Genomic DNA, 26,809 nt, shown 5'->3' on the forward strand with positions numbered 1-26,809 from the left:
TGAACGTGGGGGTGTTGTGTGCATGGAGAGAGCAGAACCCTAGGGGAGTAGGGTGCATACAGGCTCTGAAACACGAGACAGTAGAAATGCTGAAACCTATTTTTTTTCGGTTGGTTGTTGGGATTTTGGTGGTGTTTTTTGTCTTCTTTCTAATCCTGGGCTTGACGCACAATAAAAGGGAGTTTCAGCTAACTAACCAACCTGTTCCAGAGGTGTCCTTGGGTGTGCTCTGTCCTCCCTGGATCTGCCCCATAATGAGTTGTCACAGCTTGAGGCTGGAGCTGATGCAGTGCCAGGGTCTTGTTTTGAGGCTGAGTCCTGGGCCTGAGGAGGGATGGTTGGAAGTGGAAGTGGGGATACAGCTCTGGTTGTCTCTTGCTGTCCTCACCCCTTCCTCAGCAGCAGGGCTCTGCTTTAACTGGGGGTGTGTGTGTGGTGGTGGTGTGTGTGGTGGTTGGTGGGTGGCGGTGTTTGGTTGTGTCTTGCTGTGCTCACCCCTTCCTCAGCAGCAGGGCTCTGCTTTAACCAGGCTGGTGTGTGGTGGTTGTTGTTGGTGTTGGTGGTGGTTGGTGGTGGTGGTGGTTGTGGCACCTCCCCAGCTGTCCCCCCGTTACCACCACTGCTGCCTCCTCCTGTCAAAAAGGGATTTTGAGTTTGTAGTGTTGCCGAATGGGGCCTCTACTCTCATTCACACGACAGACCTGTCCATTCCAAAAAGGTTCTTGTAGATTCAACTGGGAAAAAAAAAAAAAAAAGTAAAAACTAATCAATAAAAGTATCACTGCTGTTGGGCTTTTTTTGTCATTGTCTTCATCTCGGGTCGATTCAAAGTGAAGGCAGGGGAAGAGGTGACAAGCTGGCGGCTCTGTGAGGTGATTCCCTTCTCTGGTGTTCAAGACTCGTTTTCCCACAGCTCCGTGTGCCCCAAAACCCCAGGATTTTCCCTGCAAACCCTGCCCCGCTCTGCCCCTCCGCCGGGGCCGCTGCGGGCAGCTGAGCCGCTGTCCCCCTCTCCTGTCAATCACCCCTGGCTCCGCCTTCCCACACCTCTGATTGGCTGCGATGCCTCCGCTTCGCTCCGCCCCCTCTCTGCGCGTGCCTTTTAAACGCTCCAGAGGGCGCCCCGGGGGCCGCCGCTCTGCCCGCACGCGCCGCCGCCCTCGCCTGCCTCGCGCTTCCGCGGCTTCCCATTGGCTGGCGGGGGTGTCCCTCAGGGCGCGTGACGCGTGACGCGGCGTGACGTGCCCCCCCACCCAGGAAGCTCCGCCTATTTATTCTCAACTCGGCTCTGGAGGGGAAAAACAATTTCAAGATGGCGGCGGCGCGGATAACAATGGGGAGTCGGGGGTTCGGGCCGGCCCGTGCCTGAGAGCGGCGGCCGCAGGGCCGAGCCGCGCCCGGGGAGAGCGGAGCGGGCTCCAGCCGGGACCCCGGGGCGGGTGTGCAGCGGCCGCTGGGCAGCGCTGAGGTAGAGGGGGGAGCAGCGAAGCGGCACCGGCCTCGGGGGAGAAGGAGGAAGTGGGGCGGGGGAGAGCGGAGCGGGCGCCGGGCCGGGGGGGGGGGGGAGGAACCGGGGCGGGGGAGAGCCAGGCGGGGAGCTTAGGTAAGGCCCGCGGGAGGGGGGGAGGAGCGGCGGAGGTCAGGGAAGGCCCGCGGTGGAGGAGCCCCTGCCATGGCGGGGTCCGGTGTGAGGAGCCGGTGAACGGCGGCGGCCGCCCCCCTCGCTCTCCGGTCCATGGTGCTGCCCCCCTGCCCCATGGCGGAGTTCGTGGTGCCGCGGCACAGCGCGGTGATGGAGCGGCTCCGCCGGCGCATCGAGCTCTGCCGGCGGCACCACAGCGCCTGCGAGTCCCGCTACCAGGCCGTGTCCCCGGAGCGCCTGGAGCTGGAGCGCCAGCAAACCTTCGCCCTGCACCAGCGCTGCCTGCAGGCCAAGGCCAAACGGGCCGGCAAGCACCGGCAGCCGCCCCCGGCCCCGCCGCCTCCCGCGCCCCCTCCGCCGGCCGCCGCCGTCGCGGGAAGCGCCGACAGGACCGGAGCGAACGGGCTGGAGGCCGAGGCGGCGAGCGGCGAGCAGCACGGCCGGAGCAGCACGTTGATCGCGGTAAGGGGCGGGTTCCCGGGCGCGGGATGGGGCGGTCGGGGCCGCGGAGGGAGCCGGCGGCCGGCGGGGTTGTGCCCGTCTGGCACCGGGACCTGGCGGCGGGTGGAGGAGGGAGAAGGAGCTGTCGGGGCTGGAGCGGTGGCTGTGGAGGCAGGGCTGAGGCTGGCGTTCCCTCACGGAGGCTGTGCCGGCTCTGCTGCAACTTAGCAGCTGATCGGGGGGTTTTATCTTCGCTCTTGTCACCTTTGGGCGTTGGAAGAGTACGGAGAAACCAGGGGGTGGATCTGTAGGGGGTTACAGGCATCCAGAGCAGCGTTCTGTGGATTGGTTAATTCACCTAAAATGTTCCTGCAGAATCTGTCGAGGGAGCACGAATGCTGCTGTGACTTTGGATTTTTATTTTTGTTTTAATTGTTTGCTAGTTTATGCTTTTAATTTAAGCTGTTAGGGTCTAGTGGAGTCACTCGATAAGGGTATGCTTATTACTGAGGAAGAATTTTTAAGCCAAATAATGTCTTTTAATTCTGGTCTGCATTGGGGAGGATTTCATTGGAAAGGCAGCTGCTTATTTGCCTCTCGCTCCAGTGGGTGTGAACACCACGGGAATCCCACTCCACCCATTAAAAACTGGCTTAGTTTCTCTGGCTTCTCTAGCATTTCTGGTTGTCAGGATATATTCATACAGCCTTGTTTGTATATCAGGATAGTTATTGCTTAACTTACTCTGAGCCCTTTAAATATACTGCTGTGTACTAATGTGTCAGTAATGTAGGTTAGTAGGATAACCTCTTAAATACTGCCTGTCTTAATACCTGTGTTAAAACCGGGTGTTTCTACACGGTGGCCAGCATGAAAATGATACAGTATGGTTTTGAGTGTCTGTAAAAGGGGATACTGGATTAACCTGAGACATTTCCAGGTTAATATATAAATTAAACAGTTTTTAAGATGCTCTGTGTGTTCTGTCAGATTAGAAGGGAAGGAGGATGGGATTCTCTGCTGACTTAGACCTCGTTAATTACAGTTTTTAAATCAGAATCAGGTAGAGGTTACTGTGTATTTGGGTGTGACTGGACACAATGTAAAATAATGAAACATGGAGTGCCTCAATTGTCATCTTTAATGTAAATAATGTGTGTGGTTTATAGTATGTACAAATTGAGTTGAAATGATATTCAACAGAATCATTTCTGTTCTTGCTAATACACGTGAGAATCCAGGGCTTGCTGACTTTTTTGAAGATGATGATACTTGTGTCCCAGAGCACTTCAGGGAGTTGATACCAAAAGCTACTTGAGGAAGAGAGAACTTGTGCATTCTAGACACTGATTCTGTTAAACTTTCTGGGCAGTTGGTGTTTAGTAGACTGATTTTGAATATCAGCTTCTGTCAAAAAAAAAAAAAGACTCAAACTTGTATTTTATTATCCAAAGACGTGATGGGATTCCTATTTATCTCCTGTCTATGCTCTAAGGCTTTTTGCATATGGGGCTCTATCCATTAATAATGCATATTTTTGTTACACACAGAGCTCCTTAACAAATCAAATCCTTTTGCTTAAACTGCCACCACAGTCTTCATATTGATCTTTTAAAAGAAAGATGTCTTTAATTCATTGGTGTCTTTTATTTTCAATTGCTTTGGATGTGGATTTGATCTAATTAGCATCCATTATAATGAAGACTCTGAAAAGCAGTGAGGTTCTGAAGGACACTGCACATCTGGGGAAGCCCTCCTTGTTCAGGAAGCTGCTGCCAGTGGCCAATTTACACAACAGAAGAGGATTTTAGTGTATGAATGACTCCTCCTCGTGCTGGCCTGCTGTTTCCTTCCTGGGAGACATGACTGTAAGCTTAATTGCTGCTGCTGATTCATCACCTTGTTACTAGGGTATAAAGTTGGTCTGCTTAGTAATTCAGGTTTTGAAAAACAACAACAAAAAAACCTCTGCTGCTGATTTCATTCCTTTGGCATAGAAGATACCTCTCTGGGCTTGGTATTTTACTTCTAGCAATCATGTAGTTGTTATCAAGACCAAGCCTGTGCCTTGTATGGGAAGGACACGAGTTTGGTTTACAATATTTGATAAAGTTTGGATGAAAACCAAAGTTATCTTGTTTTAAAATATCTTGGACACATTCCTTTCAAGAGAATGCTGGTAGATCAGTGAAACACACAGTCTGTCAACCATCATTACTGTTACTATGCAGAGTTCTTCAGGAAGATGCCTTTTAACCTTCTCCTGGAAGCTTGTACTTTGTGTTGGAAGTTCATGAAGCTTTTATTTTCATCCTTGAAAGAGAAATCACCTCATGTGAAGCTAAGGGGTTTGTGTCAGAGGGCTTGTATGGGAAGGATGTGAAGCTGCAGTGCCACAGACATGGACAGTGTGTGCAGTCCCAGATACTGTATTTTGGATCATCTGCCAATGCCTGAGAGTCACAGGGAACAGAATAACACCACCACCTCCTCTTTAATGTCTTGTGTGATTTTTAATGTGGCCAAAATCAGATATTTTCTCTTCCATTAGTCTCTTGCCTGTTTAAGATTCTGAAGCTGGATGCATCTTGCTTGCAAGCAGAAGTAAGGGGTGGATTCTTTCCTTTGCTTTCTTTCTAAGTAGCTCTAAAATTTGAGCCACAGAAACCAAGAGATTGCAGCATTGGTACAGAAATACCTGAGATAATTTGTGGCACCATGTAGACCCATTTGAAGAAAAAGATGAAAAAAATTATAAACTTCCAATTTTTTACAAGACCATTATTTATTAGGAAATGCAGATGTTGACATTTACTTCCTATTCCTGTTGTTTAAGACTGTTCAGAGTGGAAGCTACTTAGTGTTTGGATAATGTGTTGTTTGTTTTATTGATCTTGTATTTTTGAGAAACAGGTAATTTCGTAAGAGACAGGACCTGTCTCCTAGAACATTTTTTTCCTCTTTGCCAGGTTCTGATTTGAGAAAGTTAATTCTAAATAATGCTGTCAGTAAAAAAAATCATTCTAAATAATGCTGTTTAAATTCTCTGCAGCAGAAAGACATTCTTCCCTATGTTTCTCAGATTATAATGTAGCATATCACTGAGCACAACAGAAAGTGTTTCACTGACATGTGAATGAGAATGGCAAGATCTGGATTTTCATCTCCACTCCTTGTTTTATGATGTGGTCTCTTGGAAGGAGATCTACTCCCTGTGTCTCACTGGTTTTTTTTTTCCCTCACCTGAGAGCAGTTGTGTAGCTGGCTTGCTTTGTCTAGGACTACCACAAACCCACAAACAGTATTTCTGGAATGGGCAGAGGAGGTGTAGTTGGTGGCCTGTTTTGGGAGTGCTTTGTGTTAAAGCTGAAGAGCAGAGCAGCATTTATTTGGGAGCAGTAGGAGTTTTGACATAAATAATAGGTGAGTTCTTACTTAAGCAAAGTCACCAAGCAAAAAGTTTAAAAAGAAATTCGAGGAGAGCAGTGCAGTGATTCCTGGTTGAAAAGACCTGAAGTAATAAATAAAGGGGAATAGATTGCCTGGGTTGTACTGATGAGCATTGATAGCTTTCCCCTAACAAATCTCTGGCTGCTATACTAACAGTTCAGAAGACCTCCTTTTTGTGTCAGTTGTGGTATAGGGGTGTTAAATTGTGAAATGACGTTTTACCACAAAAATAGCAACTTATTTCCACCTTATTTATACATAACTACAGTGCAGTGTAGTCTTGCCACCATTGTTTGTTTTTGCTGACAAGTCTGATAGTTTGTTGCCCAACAACTCCGACAGGTTTTTCTTTGTCTCCTGTGAATTCTGTGTGAGGTATTGTTGTGTGTTTGAAACGTTTCCCTTATTAGATTAGTTAGATATGCAGAGATGCTTCCTAAATTGTAAGGCTCAGGGAGTGACTGAGCTGCTCCTGCTGTTTATGTTCAAGTGAGGTGGAGGATCCGGCGTTGCAGCTAAAGGCACAGTGGCTTTATTTTTTAATTTTTTTTTTTTTGGATTCAGCAGAACAATTCCTGTAGCAGAAGCTGCCCCTTGTGACTAATGCAGACTTGGGATATTTATAGACCTGCATATCCACAGCCCTTCTTCACTCCAGCAGGCAGTCACCCAAACACAAAAGTCTTCTGGAATTAAAGTCAGAATGAAAATCAGTCCAGCAGTTTGGTTCTGACAGCACCATGGAATGCAGGAACACATTGGGTAATAAATGCTTTCCTTGCAGGAGCAGTGCAGTATTGGAAGCTGTGGGTAGATGCACAGTACCTGGGGAGTCATTACTATGTTGTATAGTCAAAATATTATGTTTTCTGTCTGAAATTCATACTCTGCAATTCCTGGTAATTGTATTGTTGTTCCAGTTTAAGAGGTTGTCTGTCTGTCTGTCTGTCTGTCATCTTTGCTGCTTTTGTCCTTGGCCAGGCAGGAGAGGAGAGCCTGGGTGTGCAGGGGACCTGCTGTAACCTCTGGTTCATGAGACCTTGACTGTGCTGCAATGCTACCACTTCCATGGCAGAAAAATCAATACTTTGTTTTGGTGTCCCCTGCTAGGTGACAGTGCTGGGTCTAGCTAGGAGGCATATTAGAACTAGATTTTTATTATGTTTCTGGAGTAGTAGAGCATTTTGTCTTTGAAAATGACCAGCATTATATGTTTCTTTTTGGTATTTCATAACAGATCTTTGTAGACATAACTTGATCGTGAGACTGAAGTTTTAAGATTACTCTGAATAAAATGCAAAAAATGAAAGTTCTATTGAATCCTGTAAGAATATTTTAGTATCTCTAACAGGTGCTAGAAAAAACAAGACCAGAACATTATATGGAGCCTAAAAGTGCAGTGTAAGAGCCAGATTCTTAAGAAGTTTTGTTTCTGCAATGTTCACTATGTATTTTTTCAGAAAAAGTGAAGCTTGCACACAATTTCTATTTTTTTTTGATGTATTTACCATCTTCAGCTATGGGACTCAAAGTATGACAAAATCTGCATTGGGAAGGATTTCTTACTTTCAGGCAAACAATGTGAACTAAATTTTCCTGCTTGTTACATTCTAACACACTGAAATGTCATTGTTTCCATATTACTTAAAACTAGTTTCGGAAATTGAGTGTTTCACACTGATGTTTTGATTCTTGGGAGAATATTTTCCTTTTTAAGTGAAAAAACACATGAACAACAAAACCCAAACAACTTTGTACCATTGGGATTCATGCCCCTTTCCCACCTAGGCAGTAAGAGGGCACTGCCTCATACTCTGAAGTTTTGAACTCTGCCAGTGCTAACTCAAAAGTTGTAGGTGAGGTTTTAAAGCTTTTCCAGTTTCTTGTTGGGCTCTTGTGATAGTTTGTGGGCAGGTTGTGTGAAATCTGCCAACTTGACCCCACATTGAGACCACAACACAGCTGAGCAGTGTTGTCCTAAAAATGGTGTGCTTAAGACATAGAATACATCTTATCAAAATGATAAAATACATCTTATCAGTGAGTGCTGCCCATTTTCTGATGGAATCCCTGTCACTGGGCTGAGATGCCTCCATCCCTGGCATTGTGGTCCTGTGCCCAGGTTAGTATTAGCATGTACACACTGTGAGTGACATGATCAGAGGTGCCTGTGTTGGACACCCCTGTTGTTGTGATGGATAAGTAAGAGTATTTATTGTCATTTCGAGGACTGTTTTGCTCACTTGAATAAAATGCAGCTCTGATGGTGTGAGATGAGGATGTGCAGCCCGTGGCCCTTGAGGGGCTCTTTGAGAAACTTTGTCTCCTGTCTTGGGCCAAAGGACTGAGACTTGCTTATATTCTTTTCATTGCACCCTTCCTCTGTTGGTTGAAATACTTTGGATAAATACTTCTGGGGCAAAAGTTTTAGGAAATAGCTAAATAGCTGAGTTCTTGGAAGTTGCAAAGTTGGATAGGTTGAGAAAATGGGAATGAGTTTCTGTGTGTGATCTTTTGACAGTGGAATAAATCAAATTGATTGATTCTGCTAAGGAAACCATGAGCAGCATACCAGAGGGCCACTGTGCCTTGAGAATGATAGTGGACTATAAAACTAAAGCTTAAGGGATTTTGGTAGTAGCAAGGTATGCTTTACTTTGTCAGTGTTTCTTTTTTGGCAGGAGAGAACAGGTTTTTCTTGCCTCCAGAACTCTCTTGGAGCAGCTTGATATGTAGATAGGTTGTAGTCTGACTTGTCATATGCTCCTTGTTATTCTTTCTCCCAAAACCAGATTATTTGGATAGACACAGACAAATTATGGAATAACTTAATTTATTATTTTTCTCTTAGGAAATAGGGAACTGAGCTAGCACATAAGAAATGTATATAAGAAAGGAATTTTACAGGAGAAAGTGTCATTATTTGCAGAGTAGTTATCTGAATGTATTTGGTTTGAGATTTTCAGGTTCTGGTACTCAAAATGAGACATGAGTAGATAGAAGGTATCAGGATTTATGTTTCTAATGGCAGAGGGGAAGGAACCTGTAACTTTTGGCTTCTACACATTTCTGTAGCTCTGTCTTTTCTTGATAAAGGCAAAGAGGGCAAATGGAACACACTAGTTCAGTGTTCAGCTGGTTGGCTGGCAGTATTGTAGCTAACTACAGTAACATAAATATCATTGTAGGCTTAATGCCATGAAATGTAAGCATGCCTTTGAATATTTTTAATGTGAAATGTGAACAAGCATGCAAATATAGCTTCTAAACCTCAAAAGTTGTGTCCTGATTATGAACTGGGCTCAATCTTTTCTGATAGAGATAGAAGATAAGCAGATTTTCCTCCTTCCCATGTGTCTGTTGGCTGTTGTGCATATACATGGTATGGTATCTTTCAAATAATCTTAGATATAGGTGAGGTGAAGCAAGGCTGGAAGCAGTCACCCCAAAATTCTACATCATTGGTGACTTTATCAAAGTTTTGTTTACATACAGTTTTAGGTGAAAGAAGGACTTTGTCTAGAGCAATTAAAGGAAAGTTATCACTAAGAATCAGGTATCTGAGCATTACAAGCATTAAAACCCATGCAGATACAAAAGCTCCTAGGTTTTTTATTGGTAGAAGGAGCCTGTAGTGGAGATCAGAGGTCTGTATCTTGTTTAGATTACAGTAGGTGTATCCTATAAGCATGGATGGTTTAATTTTAGACTAGTTAGTTGTATATATACTGCAAATGGTGTGTGTGGTACAGTAGCAAATGCCTTAGCACAGATGAACTTTCAGAATATTTGTTCAGCAACCCAGGTGGGTTTTGCAGTCTGTGAAGAGCCATGTGCCTATGCTACCAAAATCCTAATTGCCTCGACTTCTCTGTGTGAATTGGAATTACAGCAGTGAGCCTAACGGGCACATATTCTACTCTAATATAGAAATCAGCTTAAATGTGAGAAGAATATATATGGTGTTCAAAACTAAGTTGTTACTTGTTTGTCAGTTTTCAAGTAGTGCATTTTTCCCTAATGATTGATGGGCCCCTCAGCTCAGGAAGGAGATCGAGGTCCTGGAGCAGGTCCAAAGGAGGGCAACCAGGCTGGTGAAGGGACTCGAGCACAGATCCTATGAGGAGAGGCTGAGGGAGCTGGGGGTGTTCAGCCTGGAGAAGAGGAGGCTCAGGGGAGACCTCATCACTCTCTACAACTCCCTGAAAGGAGGTTGGAGCCAGGGGGGGGTTGGTCTCTTTTCCCAGGCAACTCTCAGCAAGACAAGAGGGCAGGGTCTCAAGTTGTGCCAGGGGAGGTTTAGGTTGGATATTAGAAAGAATTTCTTTATGGAGAGGGTGATCAGACCTTGGAATGGGCTGCCCAGGGAAGTAGTGGATTCTCCGTGTCTGGAGATATTTAAAAAGAGCCTGGATGTGGCACTCAGTGCCATGGGCTGGGAACTGCAGCTGGATGGTTCAAGGGTTGGACTTGATGATCTCTGAGGTCCCTTCCAACCCAGCCAATTCTATGATTCTATGAAAATAAAGGAGGATCCATTTTCAGACTGAGTGATTGACCCATCATACAACCTTGGGCAAATTACTCATCTACCTTGAGCTTCAGTGTTCCCAGTTGGAGTATGAAATAAACAATGGGAAACTTGCTGAAAATCAAATGTTGCAATTGAGTTGAGGCTTCATCACTTTCTGTTGTTTTGCCATTTTACAAAAAAAAGTAAAATTCAATATTTTTTCAAGTTAGTATTTGAAAAATTTATTCTAGATCTGCTACTCAGAACTGTAGACCTAATGTTCAAATTAAGGGAATTCAAGTTCCAGCCTCCTCTCCAAATGTACATCTCACCTTGTCCTATGAGGTCTTCTGCTGATGTCACTGCTCTGCTGTCTCCATGAGCCACCTAGAAGATCACAGTCTCCTGGATAGCTTCAGTGGATCCCTCAGATAAAAATTTTGCTGCTACCTATGCAAGCATTATACAAAAAGTGTTTTTTTCAAAGATGAGCTAACTCCAGGCTGTTTGGAAAAAAAAGTAATCACAACAATTAACTGAATGAGTCCTTCTGCCCTTATATTGAAGAATGCTGTTGCCCAGGCAAGTGCTGTAGAATTCTTCTGATCATTTATGCTGGCTCTCCATACAACTTGAGTGCTGAGATCTTGAGGTTTCCCATTTGTTCTTGGATGAGACATTATTCCCTAAGGCTCAGTGGACTGCATTGTGGAGACTGCAAGTAATATTAAAATAAGCATACTTGTCTTGAGGTCTGTTTAATGAGCTGGTTTTCTGCCATCTGAGAGAACTGTTGGGTGAACCACTCCACAGCTGGGTGGCTTTTTGGGGAGATTCTCCTCATGCCCTGCTGAGAAGTAGAAGGCATTTTGCAGAGGTCAGGGAAGCTGGTGGTGACAGATTTTGCTCTTCAAGCTCCCTGCTCTGGTTGAGCAGTGTCCCTACACTACAAGTTTGTGTTAGTAGTCCCAGCACAGCTTTTTTATTTTTACAGAATGAGTCGGAGGGAAGGAATAGTTCAGTCATCTTTGATGTGTCCCTGAATTCTGTTTTCAGGTGTTTTTGAGGTCACTAGAAAGAACTTTATATTTGAAATAATGCTGCCAGGAAATAAGCCCAACAAAGAAAGGGCTCTCAAGCTCTGGTTGGTTGCTGTACCTTCTGTTTGCTTCTAGGTGGCACCACAAGAAAAAGAATACGTGGATTTGCAAGCTCTGTGAGAGGCCAAATGTTGAGCTGGTTGGGGCTCTGCTGGTCACAGTACAGCAAGGGCCAGCTGGCAAATGATGCTCCAGGAGAAAGGAGGAAAGAAAGAAAGAAACTTGCACTGCTATGATAGAATTGTCTGAACTGTGAATTTCATTTTATAGGTGTGAAACAGTAGTTGCTTAGTGACAAACTGGTTTTGCTGTAATGCCAAAAATGTGATTGCGTACAAAATCTATATACAAAATGTTATATAGTTCTTCTCCAAAAGTTACAATCTTCTTCTCTAAATATTTTAATGAGAGACTGCTTTATAAAGCTGTCTTACAGAACAGTTATTCCATATGTACGTGGGCCAAATAAAATACAGGTTTTTACTCCCATCTAAAGTCTAAATCTTAACATTCTTCACAGTTTTTTCATTTTGAATAGCAAAAATCATAATATATTTGATTCACAGCCCTTTCTCAACTTTTTGACACTGTTATCAAAGTATATGGCAGCTTTTGGTTTTGTTGGGAGGTGAGTGCTCTGTTTGATACAGTAAATATTTTTTGAAGTTTACCCTAAGGATTATAGTAAGGAAGTCATCTCATACAAATCTTACCAAAGCAAAGATGTAGCCTTTTTAATGTTTTATTCAGAGCTAGACAGTGGTCTGATAAGGAATAAAAGTCCTAATCTGTGAAACATAAAACTAAATAACTCCAACTTTCCTCTTTTTCCAGCAGCTCCATGAGACTGTGAAAAGAAAACTGGATAGTGCTGCTTCCCCTCAGAATGGAGACCAGCAGAATGGCTATGGTGATGTGTTTGCTGTGTCCAAGAAGCTGCGTCGTGATGATGCTCTTGGTGGAGTGAGTGGTTCTTCCAATGGGATGCCTCCTGTGTCTCCACTCCATCATCTTGACAAAAAATCTGGCAGTGGAGATACCTTGCAGCTTAATGGAAAACATCCAATGGGGCTCGATGGCATCAGCAAGAAGTGTCTTCCAGATTCCAGCCTGCAGATGAATGGAAGTGGAGATGCTGAGGACTCATTTCCTCTGAGTTTGAACAAGGAGCTGAAGCAGGAGCCTGTAGATGATCTTCCATGTATGATTGCTGGAGCAGGGGGTTCTATATCTCAGAATAACTTGATGCCTGATCTTAATCTTAATGAGCAAGAATGGAAGGAACTTATCGAGGAGCTTAATAGATCGGTTCCCGATGAAGACATGAAGGATCTCTTTAACGAAGACTTTGAAGAGAAAAAAGATGCAGATTCTTCAAATTCAGCTGCACAGACTCCATTGCCACAAGATATTAACATAAAGACTGAGTTTTCCCCAGCACCCTTTGAACAGGAACAGATGGGATCTCCCCAGGTGAGATCCACTTCATCAGGTCCAGCATTTATTGGTGCTGCCTCTGTACCTGTGAGTGCCGCTTCCCCAGCGGTCGCCAATTCTCAGGCCATGTTTCAGCCTTCCAATCAGTCAATGACTGAAAACCCTAATCAGCCTATGATGCAGGCATCAAACCACTCTCAGAACGTCCAGAGGCCTCTCCCCAGTGTATTGTTACCTGGAAAGGGTGCAGGAAGTGCCAAAGAAATGTCTTCTGCTCATCAACTGCAGCAGATTGCTGCCAAGCAGAAGAGAGACCAGATGTTACAGAACCAGCAGCAAGCTTCACAAGTCCACCAAACAAATCAGATGTCTACGTGGCAACAGTCTGGACAATCTCATAGTCCACTGGCTGTCCCATATACCATGGAAAATCCCACCAGCCCATCAGTTTACCAGCCTGACTTCAACAATCAGAAAATCATTATGTCTAACATGGGAAATAAAAGCTCACCGAGAGCTGCAGGCAATTACCATGTGAACATTTTGGGTCATCAACAGAACAGCTTGAACCAGAACCCTGTGAATAGTCAAGGCTCTATGCTAGACTATGGAAACACCAAACCTCTTTCACATTACAAAGCAGAATGTGAGCAGGGGGTGACAGTCCCTGGTCAGAGCAAGACTCCCATGCTGTACATACAGCAGCGCCAGCAGGCACCTCTGCCTCATGTGAGTGATGACCAAAATGGGATGATCCTTTTGAAGCCCAAGTCCATTACCTACCGACTGCCACACAGTCAGGTGAATGCTTCTGAGTTTTCTTACCTTTTGTTTTGTAGCAGATTTCAGGTTGTGCAAGAGGGTGCTGGATAAATAAGGCTAGAGTACACACTGGTGTTGTTTCAAAACACTTGCCACATGATTGGAAATATAAAGATTATTGTATGCAATAAGATGAGATAAGGATCAAGAACTCAGTTTTCCAGTTTCTAATACTTGTTTCTAGGTCATGTGGTCGTGTGTGATTTCCAGCTTACTATATTTTGTGGTCAACAAATTATGTCGTGCTTCATAAAAGCTTCTATTTACAAAGATAAATAGATGCTTTGTAAACTTTGGCCTAAAGTAAAACTGGAGTGTTAATAATGTTCTCAAAGAAGCTTTGATTTCTGTACCTTCTTTTTAGTCCCTACTTGTGTCAGAGTTTATAAAAAAGGCATGCCTTTGGTTGCTGCTTTTTTTAAAAGATGAAAGGGGTGGCTACATTCCTGATTTCTTGGGTCTTCCTTGGGGCTTGTCAAATCTAAGAATTTGTTGTTGGGTAAGTCTCCTGGCTTTGGGGGAAGTATGGGTTAAGAGAGAAATAAATCTTTAAAATGAGTAATAGTGATAATGGGCAGCCTGAAGCAAATGCTTCAGGTGTTCTTGTAAAGGAAAATTCCAGAGGATACTTCTTTGCCTTACATGTAACTGTTAGCACAGATATGTTGCAGGTAGAAATTTATGTTGTGAAGGTTGTGAAGGGAGGTATCCTTGCTGGGACTCTGTAACATATGCCTTCAATGCATATACTAGAGGGCTTGTTGGGGAAAAAAAAAAAAAAGGTCTTTGTTATAAGGATTATTAAAGCTGCTGGGGATCCAAAGCTACTAATACGTTCCCAAAAGAAAACAAAAACAACCCTTGAGAAAGATCTGATTAGTCTGTGATCAAGACCACACTGTCCAAATAAAAATCTTGGCTCAATGTGTGCTTCATAAGGCACACAAAAAAAAAAAATTAAATTAATCTCTTTACAAGCTGGCAAAAGTAACAGTCTAAAGACATTTTGATATAAGAAGGGGGAGGGCAGAGATGACTGTGCATGTCTCATCTCCCTCTGGGTGAAAGCATGAGGGTGACCTTGCATCTGCACTGACATGAACTGAATTAACAGAAATACTGACAACCTCTTCTGGAGAACATCTCAAAACTTACGTACAGAACAACTTAGCCCAGCATTAGCTATATTTGGCTCATGATTTCTTACAAAATTACAGAGGGTGAGAATCAACAGCCAAACCAGTTAGCTGAATTAGAGATGAAGCTGTGCTTAAAAATTATAAGAATTATCAACTTTCAAATGGGTTTGCTGGTACAAAGAAGGGGGTATTAGATCTTGAGTTATGATCATTCCGTATTATTTTTGCTTATTCCAAGTTCCACTTTCCAAAAAACCCCCAGACTTATGAGAAAATAATAATAATAATAATAATAATAATAATAATAATAATAATAATAATATTAGCAGGGTTATCTGTTGTAGTATTGTTCTGTGGGGAATACGGTGATGACTGGATTACTGGAAAAATATGTTAATATCCATACTAAATAAATCCTAAAAAAAGAAACTTTAGGAAGGGAGGCATAAACACTTGTTGAGTTTAATGTTGACAGCAGAGGCACGATTTATTTAGTGTTTTGTATGATGAAATGTAGTGTTTGAAAAGCTATCAAAGTTGACTGAAGCTGCTGTTTGTGAACTGGCACTGTTCCTCTGGCTGAGCAGAAGTACACAGAGCTGGACTCCCCTGTCAGAGCTGGACTTTGGGAAGTACCTTGACACAGAAGTTATGGAGTTTCTGACCTAGTTGTCACTTATGTGTCTGGTACTTTATAGATGGATTTTTGGCTGTCTTTGATCAGCTGAACTGGAAACTGCATCATACTTTTTTTTCTGTCAGAAGGTTCACAAGTGAAGAAATTGTTCAGCAAAATTTCAAAATATAAGGAACTTGAGTAATTCTTATTAAATAGTGTAATTGTACAAATGAGCAATAATTGTCAATCTCTGCTTTTCTGGGATGGGTTATGATTCCCTTCCTGGTGTAGACTTTGTGAAGTCTTTCTTCCTATCCTGTAAAATGGTCAAAATAATGCAAATCATGGTCATCATCACAAAGTGCCTTTCCTCATCTGTGTGTAACTGTCTAGTTTCTGAATTCCAGAGGGCCAACCTCTTTCTGTTTTTCTGTTTTCTGCAGGATCAAAACCCTTCTCCTAATGTTCCTCGTGTTCCTGTTTCTGTCCCGGGCCCTGGGGTGAGTGCCCAGGCTCCCAATGTCTCCATGGCAGGTAACCACAGCAACACCCCTTATCTCAGCACTCAGCAGCAAGCAGTAGTGATGAAGCAACACCAAATACTGATGGACCAGCAGAAGCAGAGGGAGCAGCAACAAAAGCACTTGCTCATGGAGCAACAGAAGCAGCAATTCCTGATGGAGCAGAGACAGCAACATCTTTTGGCTGAGCAGGTGAGGGGGAGTCATTTTCTCCATGTGCTGCTTTACTGTGGTGGACTGAAAGAAAATTTGAGATCTTGTCAGATAGTTATCACATCACAAAATAAGGAAATGTAGAGTGCAGGGCACTTTGGTATCATAAGTACAATTGCTGCTTTATGTTTCTATAAAAGTAACTCAAACACATAGCACTTGATTGCTGAGGATTATTTTTTCTGTTGTTACAAGGCTCTGTGGTGAATGAAAAGAATAAAATTAGTAGAATTGAGTAGTGTGAAAATACAGGACAATACTTGCACTTTTTAAAGAAAGAAACACAAATCAAATAGCAAAAATAAAATCGAAGTTTGGAATACTGCTGATGTGTTCTGTAAAGCTTTAAATAATAAAGCAATGAGCAATAAACTCTTAAGTTCATTGGGCTTTCTGCCTCTTTGCCCTGTGGGATCCACAGCAGTTCATGTTTCAAATTTTAACACATCTTTCACTTTTTTATTTGGGGAAAATAAAAACACACCTGCATCTGACTTCCATCTTAATCTATCTTATCCTGCCAAAAGGATTTAACTTTGTCCATCAGACTGCAGAAAGCTGCTTTAGAGTCTGTCAGGGAAATGAGCTCCTTGTGAGAACCTTCTGAGCTTTAAAACTTCTCCAAGTCTTTCAGCTGGGAATCAGCCCAAAGGGTGTCATTTCTGTAATCAGTGCTTTTCTGCATTTCTAAAAGTCCATGCAGGCACTGGCACTGTGCATATAGAGAAATTACCAGTGTCTGATACAGAGGAAGGGGAAGCTGAATATTTAAAGATTTGTGAGACCCAGGGAGAACGTGGTATTTGTATCTTTGGGGAAGAAGTGTCATGATCTGAACTGCTGAAGTTTTATCTTTGAAGACAATGAAGGGAGGGGCAGGCAAGAAAGAGCTGTAGAAAGCATTGTCTTAGAGGATAATTGGAAAAAAAAAGTCAGTGGCTTAATGAAAAAAAAGCCACTGAGAATTAAAAAACAAAATAAATTAAAAATTTAAATGCTCAGGAGTCCTTCAACTAATAACAGTTCAGAATATGTCATTTCTTTAATTTTCAGCACTGTTAAAAGGCAATAAATCTCAGTGGTCTCAGCTTCAGAGCTGGGAGTTGTTCTGGTAGACAGGATTTTAGCTGGAGTAATAGTTTGGAAAACAGAGATAGTGAAAGAATGTAATGGTCATGTGTGTGGCCACCTTAAATTTCATGGCAACAGCTTTCCATCAGTTTATTTAAGAAAGAAGGAAATTACACAGTCCCCTCTGAATTGAAATCTTGGTTGGGGAGTATATTGCAATGGGGAGAGGGTAGTAGAATCTGCAGTATTGTGGAACTCCTTCAGTTCTTGACCTAGCATAGATAAAAACATAAGAATGTGCCTGGCAATGTTTTAAAGAAAATTACCTGAACATCCTGTCAAAGAATGGTTTGGCTTGGAAGGGACCATCTGGTTCCAACCTCTGCCCTAGGCAGGGAGAGCTCTTTTGCATCTCTTGTAGTGATACTGGGGAGCTCAAGCTCCCCAGCTTGGGTGGCTGGGGTTGAGCTGCTCTGGGGCTGAGCAGACTTGGATATTGCATTTCCCATGTTTTTGCCCTTGTGCTGCCCAGTCAGGTTAGATCTTGTTAGCATTCTAATTTGGTATTTCTTTCTTTGGATACACATGATAGAGGATGTAGTTTTAAGAAAAGATTTCTGGTTCAGTCCATCTGCCTTTTGCTGGAGAATTGGAGTTTCATGTAGCTTTAGTGCCATTCCCTGAAACACTAAAGATTTCTTTGCATTTGATATTCTGCATCTTTTTTTCTTTTTTTTCCCTCTTTTTTTCTTTTCCTTTTCTTTTTTCCTTTCTTTTTCTTTTTCCTTTCTTTTTCCTTTCTTTTTCCTTTCTTTTTCCTTTCTTTTTCCTTTCTTTTTCCTTTCTTTTTCCTTTCTTTTCCTTTCTTTTCCTTTCTTTTCCTTTCTTTTCCTTTCTTTTTCCTGCTCTTTTTCCTGCTCTTTTTCCTGCTCTTTTTCCTGCTCTTTTTCCTGCTCTTTTTCCTGCTCTTTTTCCTGCTCTTTTTCTTGCTCTTTTTCTTGCTCTTTTTCTTGCTCTTTTTCTTGCTCTTTTTCTTGCTCTTTTTCCTTTCTTTTTCCTTTCTTTTTCCTTTCTTTTTCCTTTCTTTTTCCTTTCTTTTTCCTGCTCTTTTTCCTTTCTTTTTCCTTTCTTTTTCCTGCTCTTTTTCCTGCTCTTTTTCCTGCTCTTTTTCCTGCTCTTTTTCCTGCTCTTTTTCCTGCTCTTTTTCCTGCTCTTTTTCCTGCTCTTTTTCCTGCTCTTTTTCCTTTCTTTTTCCTGCTCTTTTCCTTTCTTTTTCCTGCTCTTTTTCCTTTCTTTTTCTTGCTCTTTTCTTTCTTTTTTCTTTTCTTTTCTTTTTCTTTTTCTTTTTCTTTTTCTTTTCTTTTCTTTTTCAAATCTTTCTGAGGCAGGTTCTGTCATTCTTCATTTCTCTCAGAACTGTGGCATTTCTCCTTGGCTTCTGTGGTCAGCCTCTTTCAGGTTTGACTGGTCCTGCAAGTAGCAGGTCTTTCTGTCAAGCAGCCTGCCCTTTTCATTCCTCTGCATGTCTCAACAGCTTCTTAGTTGTAGACATTTCAGAAGGATGGTAGCAATGCAGATCAGCCTATTTGTTACATTGGACTAGTCCCTTCTTTAAAGGCTTATTGCTTGTGTCTTTACCCCTGTACTCTTGGAAGGGAATTTATGTGCCCTGTGCAACTTCAGATAAGTATCACTCAGTAGGATCACTTTAGGTAAGTATCACTACTTGGTTAACTTAGAGTTTTAGGCCAGTTGAAGATACATGTGGAAGGAGAGCCAGAAAGGCTGTGCCTGGCAGGTTTTATACTGCAGAAGCTGTCAGGAGCCAAGTGTCCTGTTGGTATCTATCCCTCAAGACTTTAAATTTCATTTTCCCCAAAAGTTTCCTAAAGAAAATCTTCTTGGTTTATTTCTCAAATGGTTTTACTGTATATTAGTTACAGGTTGAGTATTGAGTTACAGGTTGCTTTCAGAGAGGCAAGGTTGTTTTGAATAGTTGGGTTTGTTTGAAGTGGATTGGCTGAAGTGGTTTTGAACAGTGGTAGCAGAACTTGTAAAGCTTCTGTTAGAAATGTAGCTCTGCAGTTTTTCATAATCTTCTTGGAAGACCTGTGCTATATAAGGCTTGTATAGTGTTTTAAGTTTTGAAATCAAGACCTAGAAAAAGAGTTGTCTCTGTATTGTCTGCTCTGGTCCTTTTGCCTCCGAGTAGTCTTTGAATTTCTTTACGGAGAGAGTGATCAGACATTGGAATGGGCTGCCCAGGGAAGCAGTGGATTCTCCGTCCCTGGAGATATTTAAAAAGAGACTGGATGTGGCACTCAGTGCCATGGGCTGGGAACTGCAGCAGTAGTGGATCAAGGGTTGGACTTGATGATCTCTGAGGTCCCTTCCAACCCAGCCAATTCTATGATTCTATGATTCTATGATTAAATGGACTGTTTGAACCTTGGGAACAAAGGTCTGAAGTGACTTTACAGTTGCTGAAGCCCCTTTAATTACCAGCTCTGCATGAGAGCATGCAGATAACTTGTTTTTATCCAAGATATTCACCCATGGAAACAGCCTGACTTGTCTTCTAATCTCCTTGCACTGGGCCTTTCCTAGGAGAAACAGCGGCAGCAGCAGGAGCAGCAGCTGCAGAGGCATCTGACCCGACCTCCTCCCCAGTATCAGGATCAGCCACAGAATCCTTACCAGCAACAGGTTGGGCAGTTCACAGGTAAATAAATGTGGCAATTGAAATAATGGCAGAAAAAAAATCAATATTGAATAAGAAGGTGTCTTCAAATTTTCTGAATTGGTTGTCTTACAGATGTTTACTCTTGCTCAGTTGCAAATGAACAACTTCCCCTCTCCCAGGTATCTGGGACAACTTAAGCTTCTGAGTCTTAGTATTGCTCAGGAATTGTGTAGAATTCTTTTGTGCCTTCATTGTTTTAAAGGCCTTTTTATGCTACCATTTCCCTTTACTTGTTGTAAGTTACATGTTAGTGTTCTGCATGTTTTTGTTTTGTAGGAGAAGGAGCTGGGTATGTCTGCAATGTATTAGCACTGATAAATTAAAGATGGTTGTTACTGGTCAGCTGGAATAGCTTTATGAATGTGGAACTAGAGAACAGTAAAAACTCATTTCTTTACCTGAAATATCCTTACATCAAGAAGCCACTTGTCTGTTTTCATAAACTAAAAGTACAAAAAAATGCTTATTCCCTTTTTTTTGTTTCTTTGCTTGCTGTGTTCCCACAGAAATAAATACTGAGGGGAAAAGATGCAAAGAGGAATGTGATGCTCTCATCCTGATGGTGTTCATGGCTATTCAGTGTCTAGTAGAGCTGTGACAGGGTTTAGTTACTGAGCTGCAAAACTTGATACCAGTACTAAAAGATTGTGTGTTACAACAGCATTCTTCAAATATCACATTGAAACATTTTTTCTCCTGCCAGTTTTCTACAGAAATACAGTATTACACCTGTTAGAGCATGTTTTTCCATAATGAACATCAGTATAATTAAAACTATTATTTTCTTCTCATGATGATTGTAACTATTTTTTGCAACCCAAATCATGGTATCTGTACTACCTCTTGACTGTACTGTTCCAGTAAGATGCTTTCCCCCTGCATCCTAACATTGGTGGTAGTTTTTTAGCAGCCTAGCATCATGCATGCACTTCAAAGTATGTGTGTACACCTTTGTTCACAAAGAAGTATCAGAGTCCTGCCTTTAAAGCCTAAATTTTTTCGAATTGGTGATGCTGATCTCTTAGAAGTGGTATTGAGATTTTTTAGGACATTCGTATATCTGTGTTTGAGATCAAGGTGGAGGTGCTAACAGGAGCAACAACTGACACTCTTCAATTAAGCACTGCTGTTGAGTGTGTGTTGGTTGCACAGGTTGGTTTATACAAATGCAGCTGCATCTCCTTTCTGGATTGTAGCATCTACAAGTCCATTTTGGCTGTGGTTGAACCAGGGTGTTTAATATCCAAAATATTTTTTGTATTTCAGGATCATCTTCAGCCATGCCTGGGGTCAGTAATTTAGGACAGTCCAGCTCCAGCAGTCCACGGATGTTTCCTCAGACCCAGAACATGATTCAGATGGGACCTGGACACAGTTCTGTTCCTCCACTCCAGTCGGGCTCCAGTCAGCAGGACCGGGGGGTCACTCAGTACAACAATCTGCAGAACATTCAGCGAGGGGGATTATACAGCTTGGCCTCTGGTATGACACAGATGGTTCCCCAGCATGCAACCCAAAGTGCCAATGGACAGACACCAATGCAGAGACAAGGCAGCTTGGGCCAGGGTGCTGCTGTTCCTGCTGGGTATGGGCAGAATACCTTAGCAAACTCAAGCATATCTCAGCAGCACAATAAAGGTGCACTGAATCCAACCTTATCTAAGCCACAGATGGCGAGAGTACCGGCTGCTATGGGGGCTCAAAATCCATCTTGGCAGCATCAAGGTATCCCTAATATTAACAACCAGACACAAGCAAACAGTGGCTTAGGACCGTTTACTGCCAGCTCCTCTTTCCACATGCAGCAAACTCATCTAAAGATGGCCAACCAGCAGTTTGCCCAAGGAATGCCTCAGGTAAGCCTAAGCACCAGCAGACCCATGACCTCTCTGAATGCTGCTGTCTCGGGGCAGATGCTGTCCTCATCTTTAGGGGCACAGCAGCGGACAAACCCTCCTCCTGCACAGCAGCAGGTACCCTCACAGCAAGTCCTGCCTGGCATGAACCAGACTGTTCCAGATCTGAATGCTTTCAACCAGAACCCAAATCAGCAAATGTCCAACAGAAGTAATCTGCACTGTAGTCAAGGGTACCCAGTGAGGACAACCAGTCAAGAGCTGCCTTTTGCCTACAGTGGCCAGTCGGGCAATAATGGACTTCAGAACTTATCTGGTGACACAGATCTGATAGACTCTTTGCTGAAAAACAGGACTTCAGAGGAGTGGATGAATGATTTGGATGAGTTGTTAGGGACTCATTAAAATGGGGCCAGGGGTGGGGGTTCTACTTCTCTTAATTATTTCATGAAATACAAGCAACACTTGGACCAAAAAAACCTGTGGCATTGAGACTCGCAGGCATTAGAGGTAAATGGTTGGGAAAGGCACTTCTCAACAACTCACTTCTCAGAGAGTGTTGATACATGGCAGCAGTGACCACACGAGTCTGCAGGGCTCTGAGCTCTGTCTTGGTGTCTCTAAGGAGTCACACACTTGAACAGGTCAAAAAATACTGTGTGTGTCCTAGCCAGCCTTTCAGGAATCTCACTTGCAGTGTTCTAAAATTAAATCTTTTAATTATTTAAAAGTAAAACAAAATTCCACAGAAATAGTGCAGAAAGTAAGCAGATAGTTGCACAAGTTTTTTTAGGGCCTAGTCTCCTGCAGCTATTATTTGCAATTGTTATTTGTTTGTAGATTGACATGGTATTATAGTCCTGTCCATCAAACTTCTGACCTTTTGTTTGAAAAGGGGCTTGAGTATGCTTGCAAAATGTTTTGAATTGTTTCTTTTCCCCATTGCTGAAGCATGTGCCTGTACTCTCAATAAGCAAGTGATATTTCACAGTAAATATTTCTAGATGCTGGTAATAGATGAAAGAAAGTATTAAAACCTGGCCAGTTAGTCTAGGTAGTTGTCTTAATAGATTGTAGTCTTTTAAGCTGCAGTTTGCACTCTTTTGTAGAGGGGCACAGTTCTTGGCTTATACCTTGCTGTGTTTAAAGGGGGAATTTCTTACAGGACAACTTTTAAACTATATAGGTTTAACATGAATTGTAAAGCCATTTACTTTGCACCTGTTTCTTCATAACTTATTTCCAAAGGTAGTTGTATTTAAGTGAAGGCTTTGCTTCATGACAGCTCATCTAGTGTTCTTTGTTGTAAAAAGTAAAACTAACTTTTGAGATCAGTTCATTCCCCAAAGCTGGCAATGACACAATGAGCACAAGACTTTCTCACTTCTGAATAAAAATGAGAAATGAAGATTTTGGCTGAGAGGTGAAAAGTCCTTAGCAGCAATAATAGCACAGGCAGCCTGGGAGAATACTTGGATCAGGGTTGCTCCAATATGGAAGTCTCCCCCTTTAAATACTTGGTCTTTTCTTGGTGTTTTTTTTTGTGTGTACTGGGTTATGAGTTTGATAATCTTTCTACAGACTGGTGGATTTACTTCTTTAATAACCCCTGAAGCAGATGCTGGTTCTTCAGGTCAGCCCAAGGAGACCTCTTACCATATGTTGGGGTCAATCCCAGAAAGGACAAAAACTGCAGTGGGAACAGTCAGTGTTCCAAAGTCCTTACTTTCTACCAAAAAAATACCCTATCCACCAACAAACCACCTTGCCTTAACCTTTATTTTAAAATTAAAATAAAGTTGAAAGCTTTTGTTTTAAATGCACAAATACCTCTTCCCTTTTAAAATCCACTATTTTGGAAAACTCCTTTGAACTTTCTAATCAAACCCAGCATTATGATTTCAGAGCAATTTCCCTCAGCAGCCTGGATGCTTTAGGAATTTTCTGCACTGCAGAGATGCATGGAAGAGGGCTTTTTCCAGAGTGGGTGAAGGGAAGTGAAGGATAACATTAATTTCAAAGAAGGAAAATATTTTACTGTATCTGCAGCTCCTTTATGAGACAATTTGCACTTTTTAAAAAAACTGCTTTTTAACACTAATACTTTTAATTCTTTCCAAATATGCATGGAACATGGGTTGTGTCCAGCACACTTACCTGGTGTCGTTGAATTGCTCTCTGTTGAACAGATTTGATGTTGTATCATGTTGAACTGTTGGTGAAAGATGTGTGTTGATCAGAGGATCTCCCACCATTGAACAGCTGATAGAATTTCACTGAAGCAGATTTAATCCCCTCGTAGAGCTTTTGAAAGGATAACGAAAGATTGGCTTTGGATGGGAAGATGAGGCTGTTAGTGACTTGGGTTGTTGACACTTCTGATATTTTCTAGAATAAGTAGTTGAGATGCAAATAACTGATGCTAACTTTTCTTGTACTGGCAATCTAAGAGAAGAGCTAGTGAGTTTGGTTTACTGGTAAGTTAAACCAAAAACTGGTCCAAGGTAAATGTTGTTAGAAGAGTATAGATTAAGCTAGCAATGGCAGTGGCAGAAGTGTTTGCTGTATTTTTATTTTTAAAGGTTAACTTTGCACCAGTGTGCCTTCCCTTCCTGTTGGGAGTGCTTGGGACCTCATAATTTCAAGTGACATCCTTCAACGTCACGTAGTTTTTTCTCCCCCTTACAAACACTTGAGAGACATAACAGGGTAGTAGGATTCAGCTTTTCTTTCTTCCCTGTCTAGTTTGTGGTGAAATCTGCTCCATTTTCCAGCAGGTTTTGCATGCAGATGTTGTTCTGAATAAGTCAGAATCCAATCCATCCAGTTGTGATTCCTTAATTAGAGGAAAAAAACGTCTGCTCTTTGCATTATGACTACCAGAAAGGCAATCTAGGAAAATGCAGATGTGCTCTTTCCTCCACTGTTTCTGGAAGTTAAGGTGGATATTGCCCTGCTTGACCAGAGGGTTTGTTCAGGAAGGTATCTAGACTGATGACAGGGCCTTTTCGTGGTCCTGTTGAACTAAAATTAAGTGTGATTCTAGGCAATCTGAATTCCAGTGCCCACCAGTCTTCATTCGTGAGCAGGATCCAAACAGCATTTAACCTGACAGAACAAACAGTCCCTGTTTCTGGTTTTGGGCCCTGGCCACATAATGTGATCAGACTGCTGGAAATACGGCATCTCTGTAACAAAGTGGAGACAGTTCAATGGAAATGAAAATATGGTTTAGATGGACATTAAGTGCATGGGTAGGGCTGAGCTTTGCCTTTTCTGCCCTTGAACATGTAGCTGTCTGTATATGCACTTGGGCTTTCCATTTGCTGCAGCTTCAGAGCAATAAAAATGTTTCTCCCCTGAACTGTACCTGGCCGGCCGCCCATGGCTTTATTTATAAACTGCGGTTTTGGTTGGGTAGGAAAGGAGAGAGTGTCACTGTGCAACATCCACTGCCTTCCAAAAACCACAATTCAATTGAAAAGGGTGCTCAAAATTTTGTTATACACATTTCCTTTGTGTAAATAAATGTTTACAATTTTATATTAAAGATTTGAATAAGAGTTAGATCTTCTGACTGTATATTTTTTACTTTTTATAGATTTTAAAACTATAATTCTTTATATATGTGTTTGGGGGGGTATTATGGTAAGTTTTATGCTTGTAAATGGAGAACAGTTGAATTTGATGCTAACCTTTATGAATTTTTGTAATTGAAATGTATAAAGAGTCCATTAATCCCCTTATTCTTTTACTACAATTACTGGTGCGCACCAAAAAGAAATCCTTCACTTCTGTTTTATCATTATAAAATAAATATTTTGCTAGTGTATTAAACAGACATGGTGTGACTTTATACATTTGTGTGAGCTGAGCAGAGTTCAGCATTGTTGTTCATAGTGAAATGACTCCATTTCCACACACACACTTTTGGTCAGCCTAACTGGACAATAAGGCCTTGGTGAACTTTCCTTTGAAAACAAGACTTTATGCTACATCCCTTGCTTCTGGCTTGTTTTGGTTTTTATGGTTTCTTTTGGTTTGTTTTTATAATGCAGGTGTAGGCATTGAAGTAGGAAGTAGGACTGCAGACTTTGTTGTTGTTAGTGAAAAAGAGGTTATGGACTACTCGTGCAAAACTGTAGAGTTCCAAAAATATCTGCAGGTTCCTTCAAAATACCAGGCCTTGAGAGGTTTCAGAAGTCACTGCGTAGATGTGGTGAGTTGAAGAGACTGGAAAATAATGCCAGAATAGACCTTCCAGCCTCTGCTGGATTGTCGAGCCTCTTAAGACTCTTAAATGTCTTGGTTAGAAGAGAAGTCAAGGGAAGCATTGTGTCTCCATGAGTGCCCAAAGGAGCCTGGCTTTAGTGGGGTGTGTGTGTGTTTGGATGTTCCTGTTAACAAGTTACTACTTGATGAATTAGTCGGAGTTGAACATTTCAAAGCAGTTCTCACCATGAATCAGCAGTTGCAGCAGACCCAAGAATTCAGCCAGTTAAGCAAGATTTCCTGTTTGTCAAGTGTGCCCCTTATCAAGTGATATCTGGTTCTTAGGTTCTAAACTAACATCACAAATCTCTCCCAGCCACAGATCACAGATGTAGCAGTAGTGATGGCAAAGGATTTGTTGTGACATGTACATTTCTGTTCATTTTACTCTAATTTCAAGCATCCCCTTACTTAAAAAGGATTTTAATCAACTTCAAACACTGAAGGATCATTCTGCAAGCATTGAAGTTGGCATCTTGCTACATATCTGCTGTGTTGATGACCCCAGCTTGGAGCCTGCAGATCACAAAGTGGATCCTAACTTAATCTTGAGTATATTTTGAGCATTTTACTACTCCACAAGTTTTGAGTTGTGTCTGGGGGGGAGAGGAGATCTGTAACTTCAAAAGCTTCTAAGGAACCAAATGTAATAGTGTGTAACAATAGCAGGATGAGCTGCTTCTAGCCTGTGGGGAACTGGGAAGTACTTATTTTATTTGCTTTATTGTCCCATTAAGAGCTTTGCATTTTGAATTAACACTGAGTAAAACAGAAAACACTTTCCCTTGTTGAAGTGAAATGCACGTTTTTCCAAAGATTTTAAGGACTCAATGGCAGCTTGTAACCAGCTGGTTACTCAGAAACTGGTAATTTTTTTTATTTTTCCCTCCTTGGTGTTAGTGTTTTGCCTGAAGCTAATGCAAATCTGGGAGTGCTTTTTAAAGCCTGAACTTTTTGTTGAGGTGGGGTA

At 42.2% G+C, this 26,809-nt stretch overlaps 1 protein-coding gene across 2 annotated transcripts; it reads left to right on the forward strand.

Annotated features, from left to right (window-relative positions):
* Nucleotides 1–1,644: 1,644 nt before the first annotated feature.
* On the forward strand, nt 1,645–25,410 carry MAML1 (mastermind like transcriptional coactivator 1). Of its 2 annotated transcripts, none has more exons than XM_030459046.1 (5): nt 1,645–2,104; nt 11,984–13,384; nt 15,607–15,876; nt 19,576–19,690; nt 20,978–21,972. In XM_030459046.1, the coding sequence occupies exons 1-5, from the start codon at nt 1,736–1,738 to the stop codon at nt 21,970–21,972; spliced, it is 3,150 nt and encodes a 1,049-aa protein (XP_030314906.1). In that variant the 5' UTR covers nt 1,645–1,735. The 2 variants fall into 2 exon arrangements, with proteins under 2 accessions (XP_030314906.1, XP_030314905.1); XM_030459045.1 differs by having other exon boundaries at nt 1,736–2,104; nt 11,981–13,384; nt 20,978–25,410.
* The last annotated feature ends 1,399 nt before the right edge of the window (nt 25,411–26,809 follow it).

The sequence above is a fragment of the Calypte anna genome, chromosome 13 (genome assembly GCF_003957555.1).
Source record: "Calypte anna isolate BGI_N300 chromosome 13, bCalAnn1_v1.p, whole genome shotgun sequence".
Taxonomy (NCBI): domain Eukaryota; kingdom Metazoa; phylum Chordata; class Aves; order Apodiformes; family Trochilidae; genus Calypte; species Calypte anna.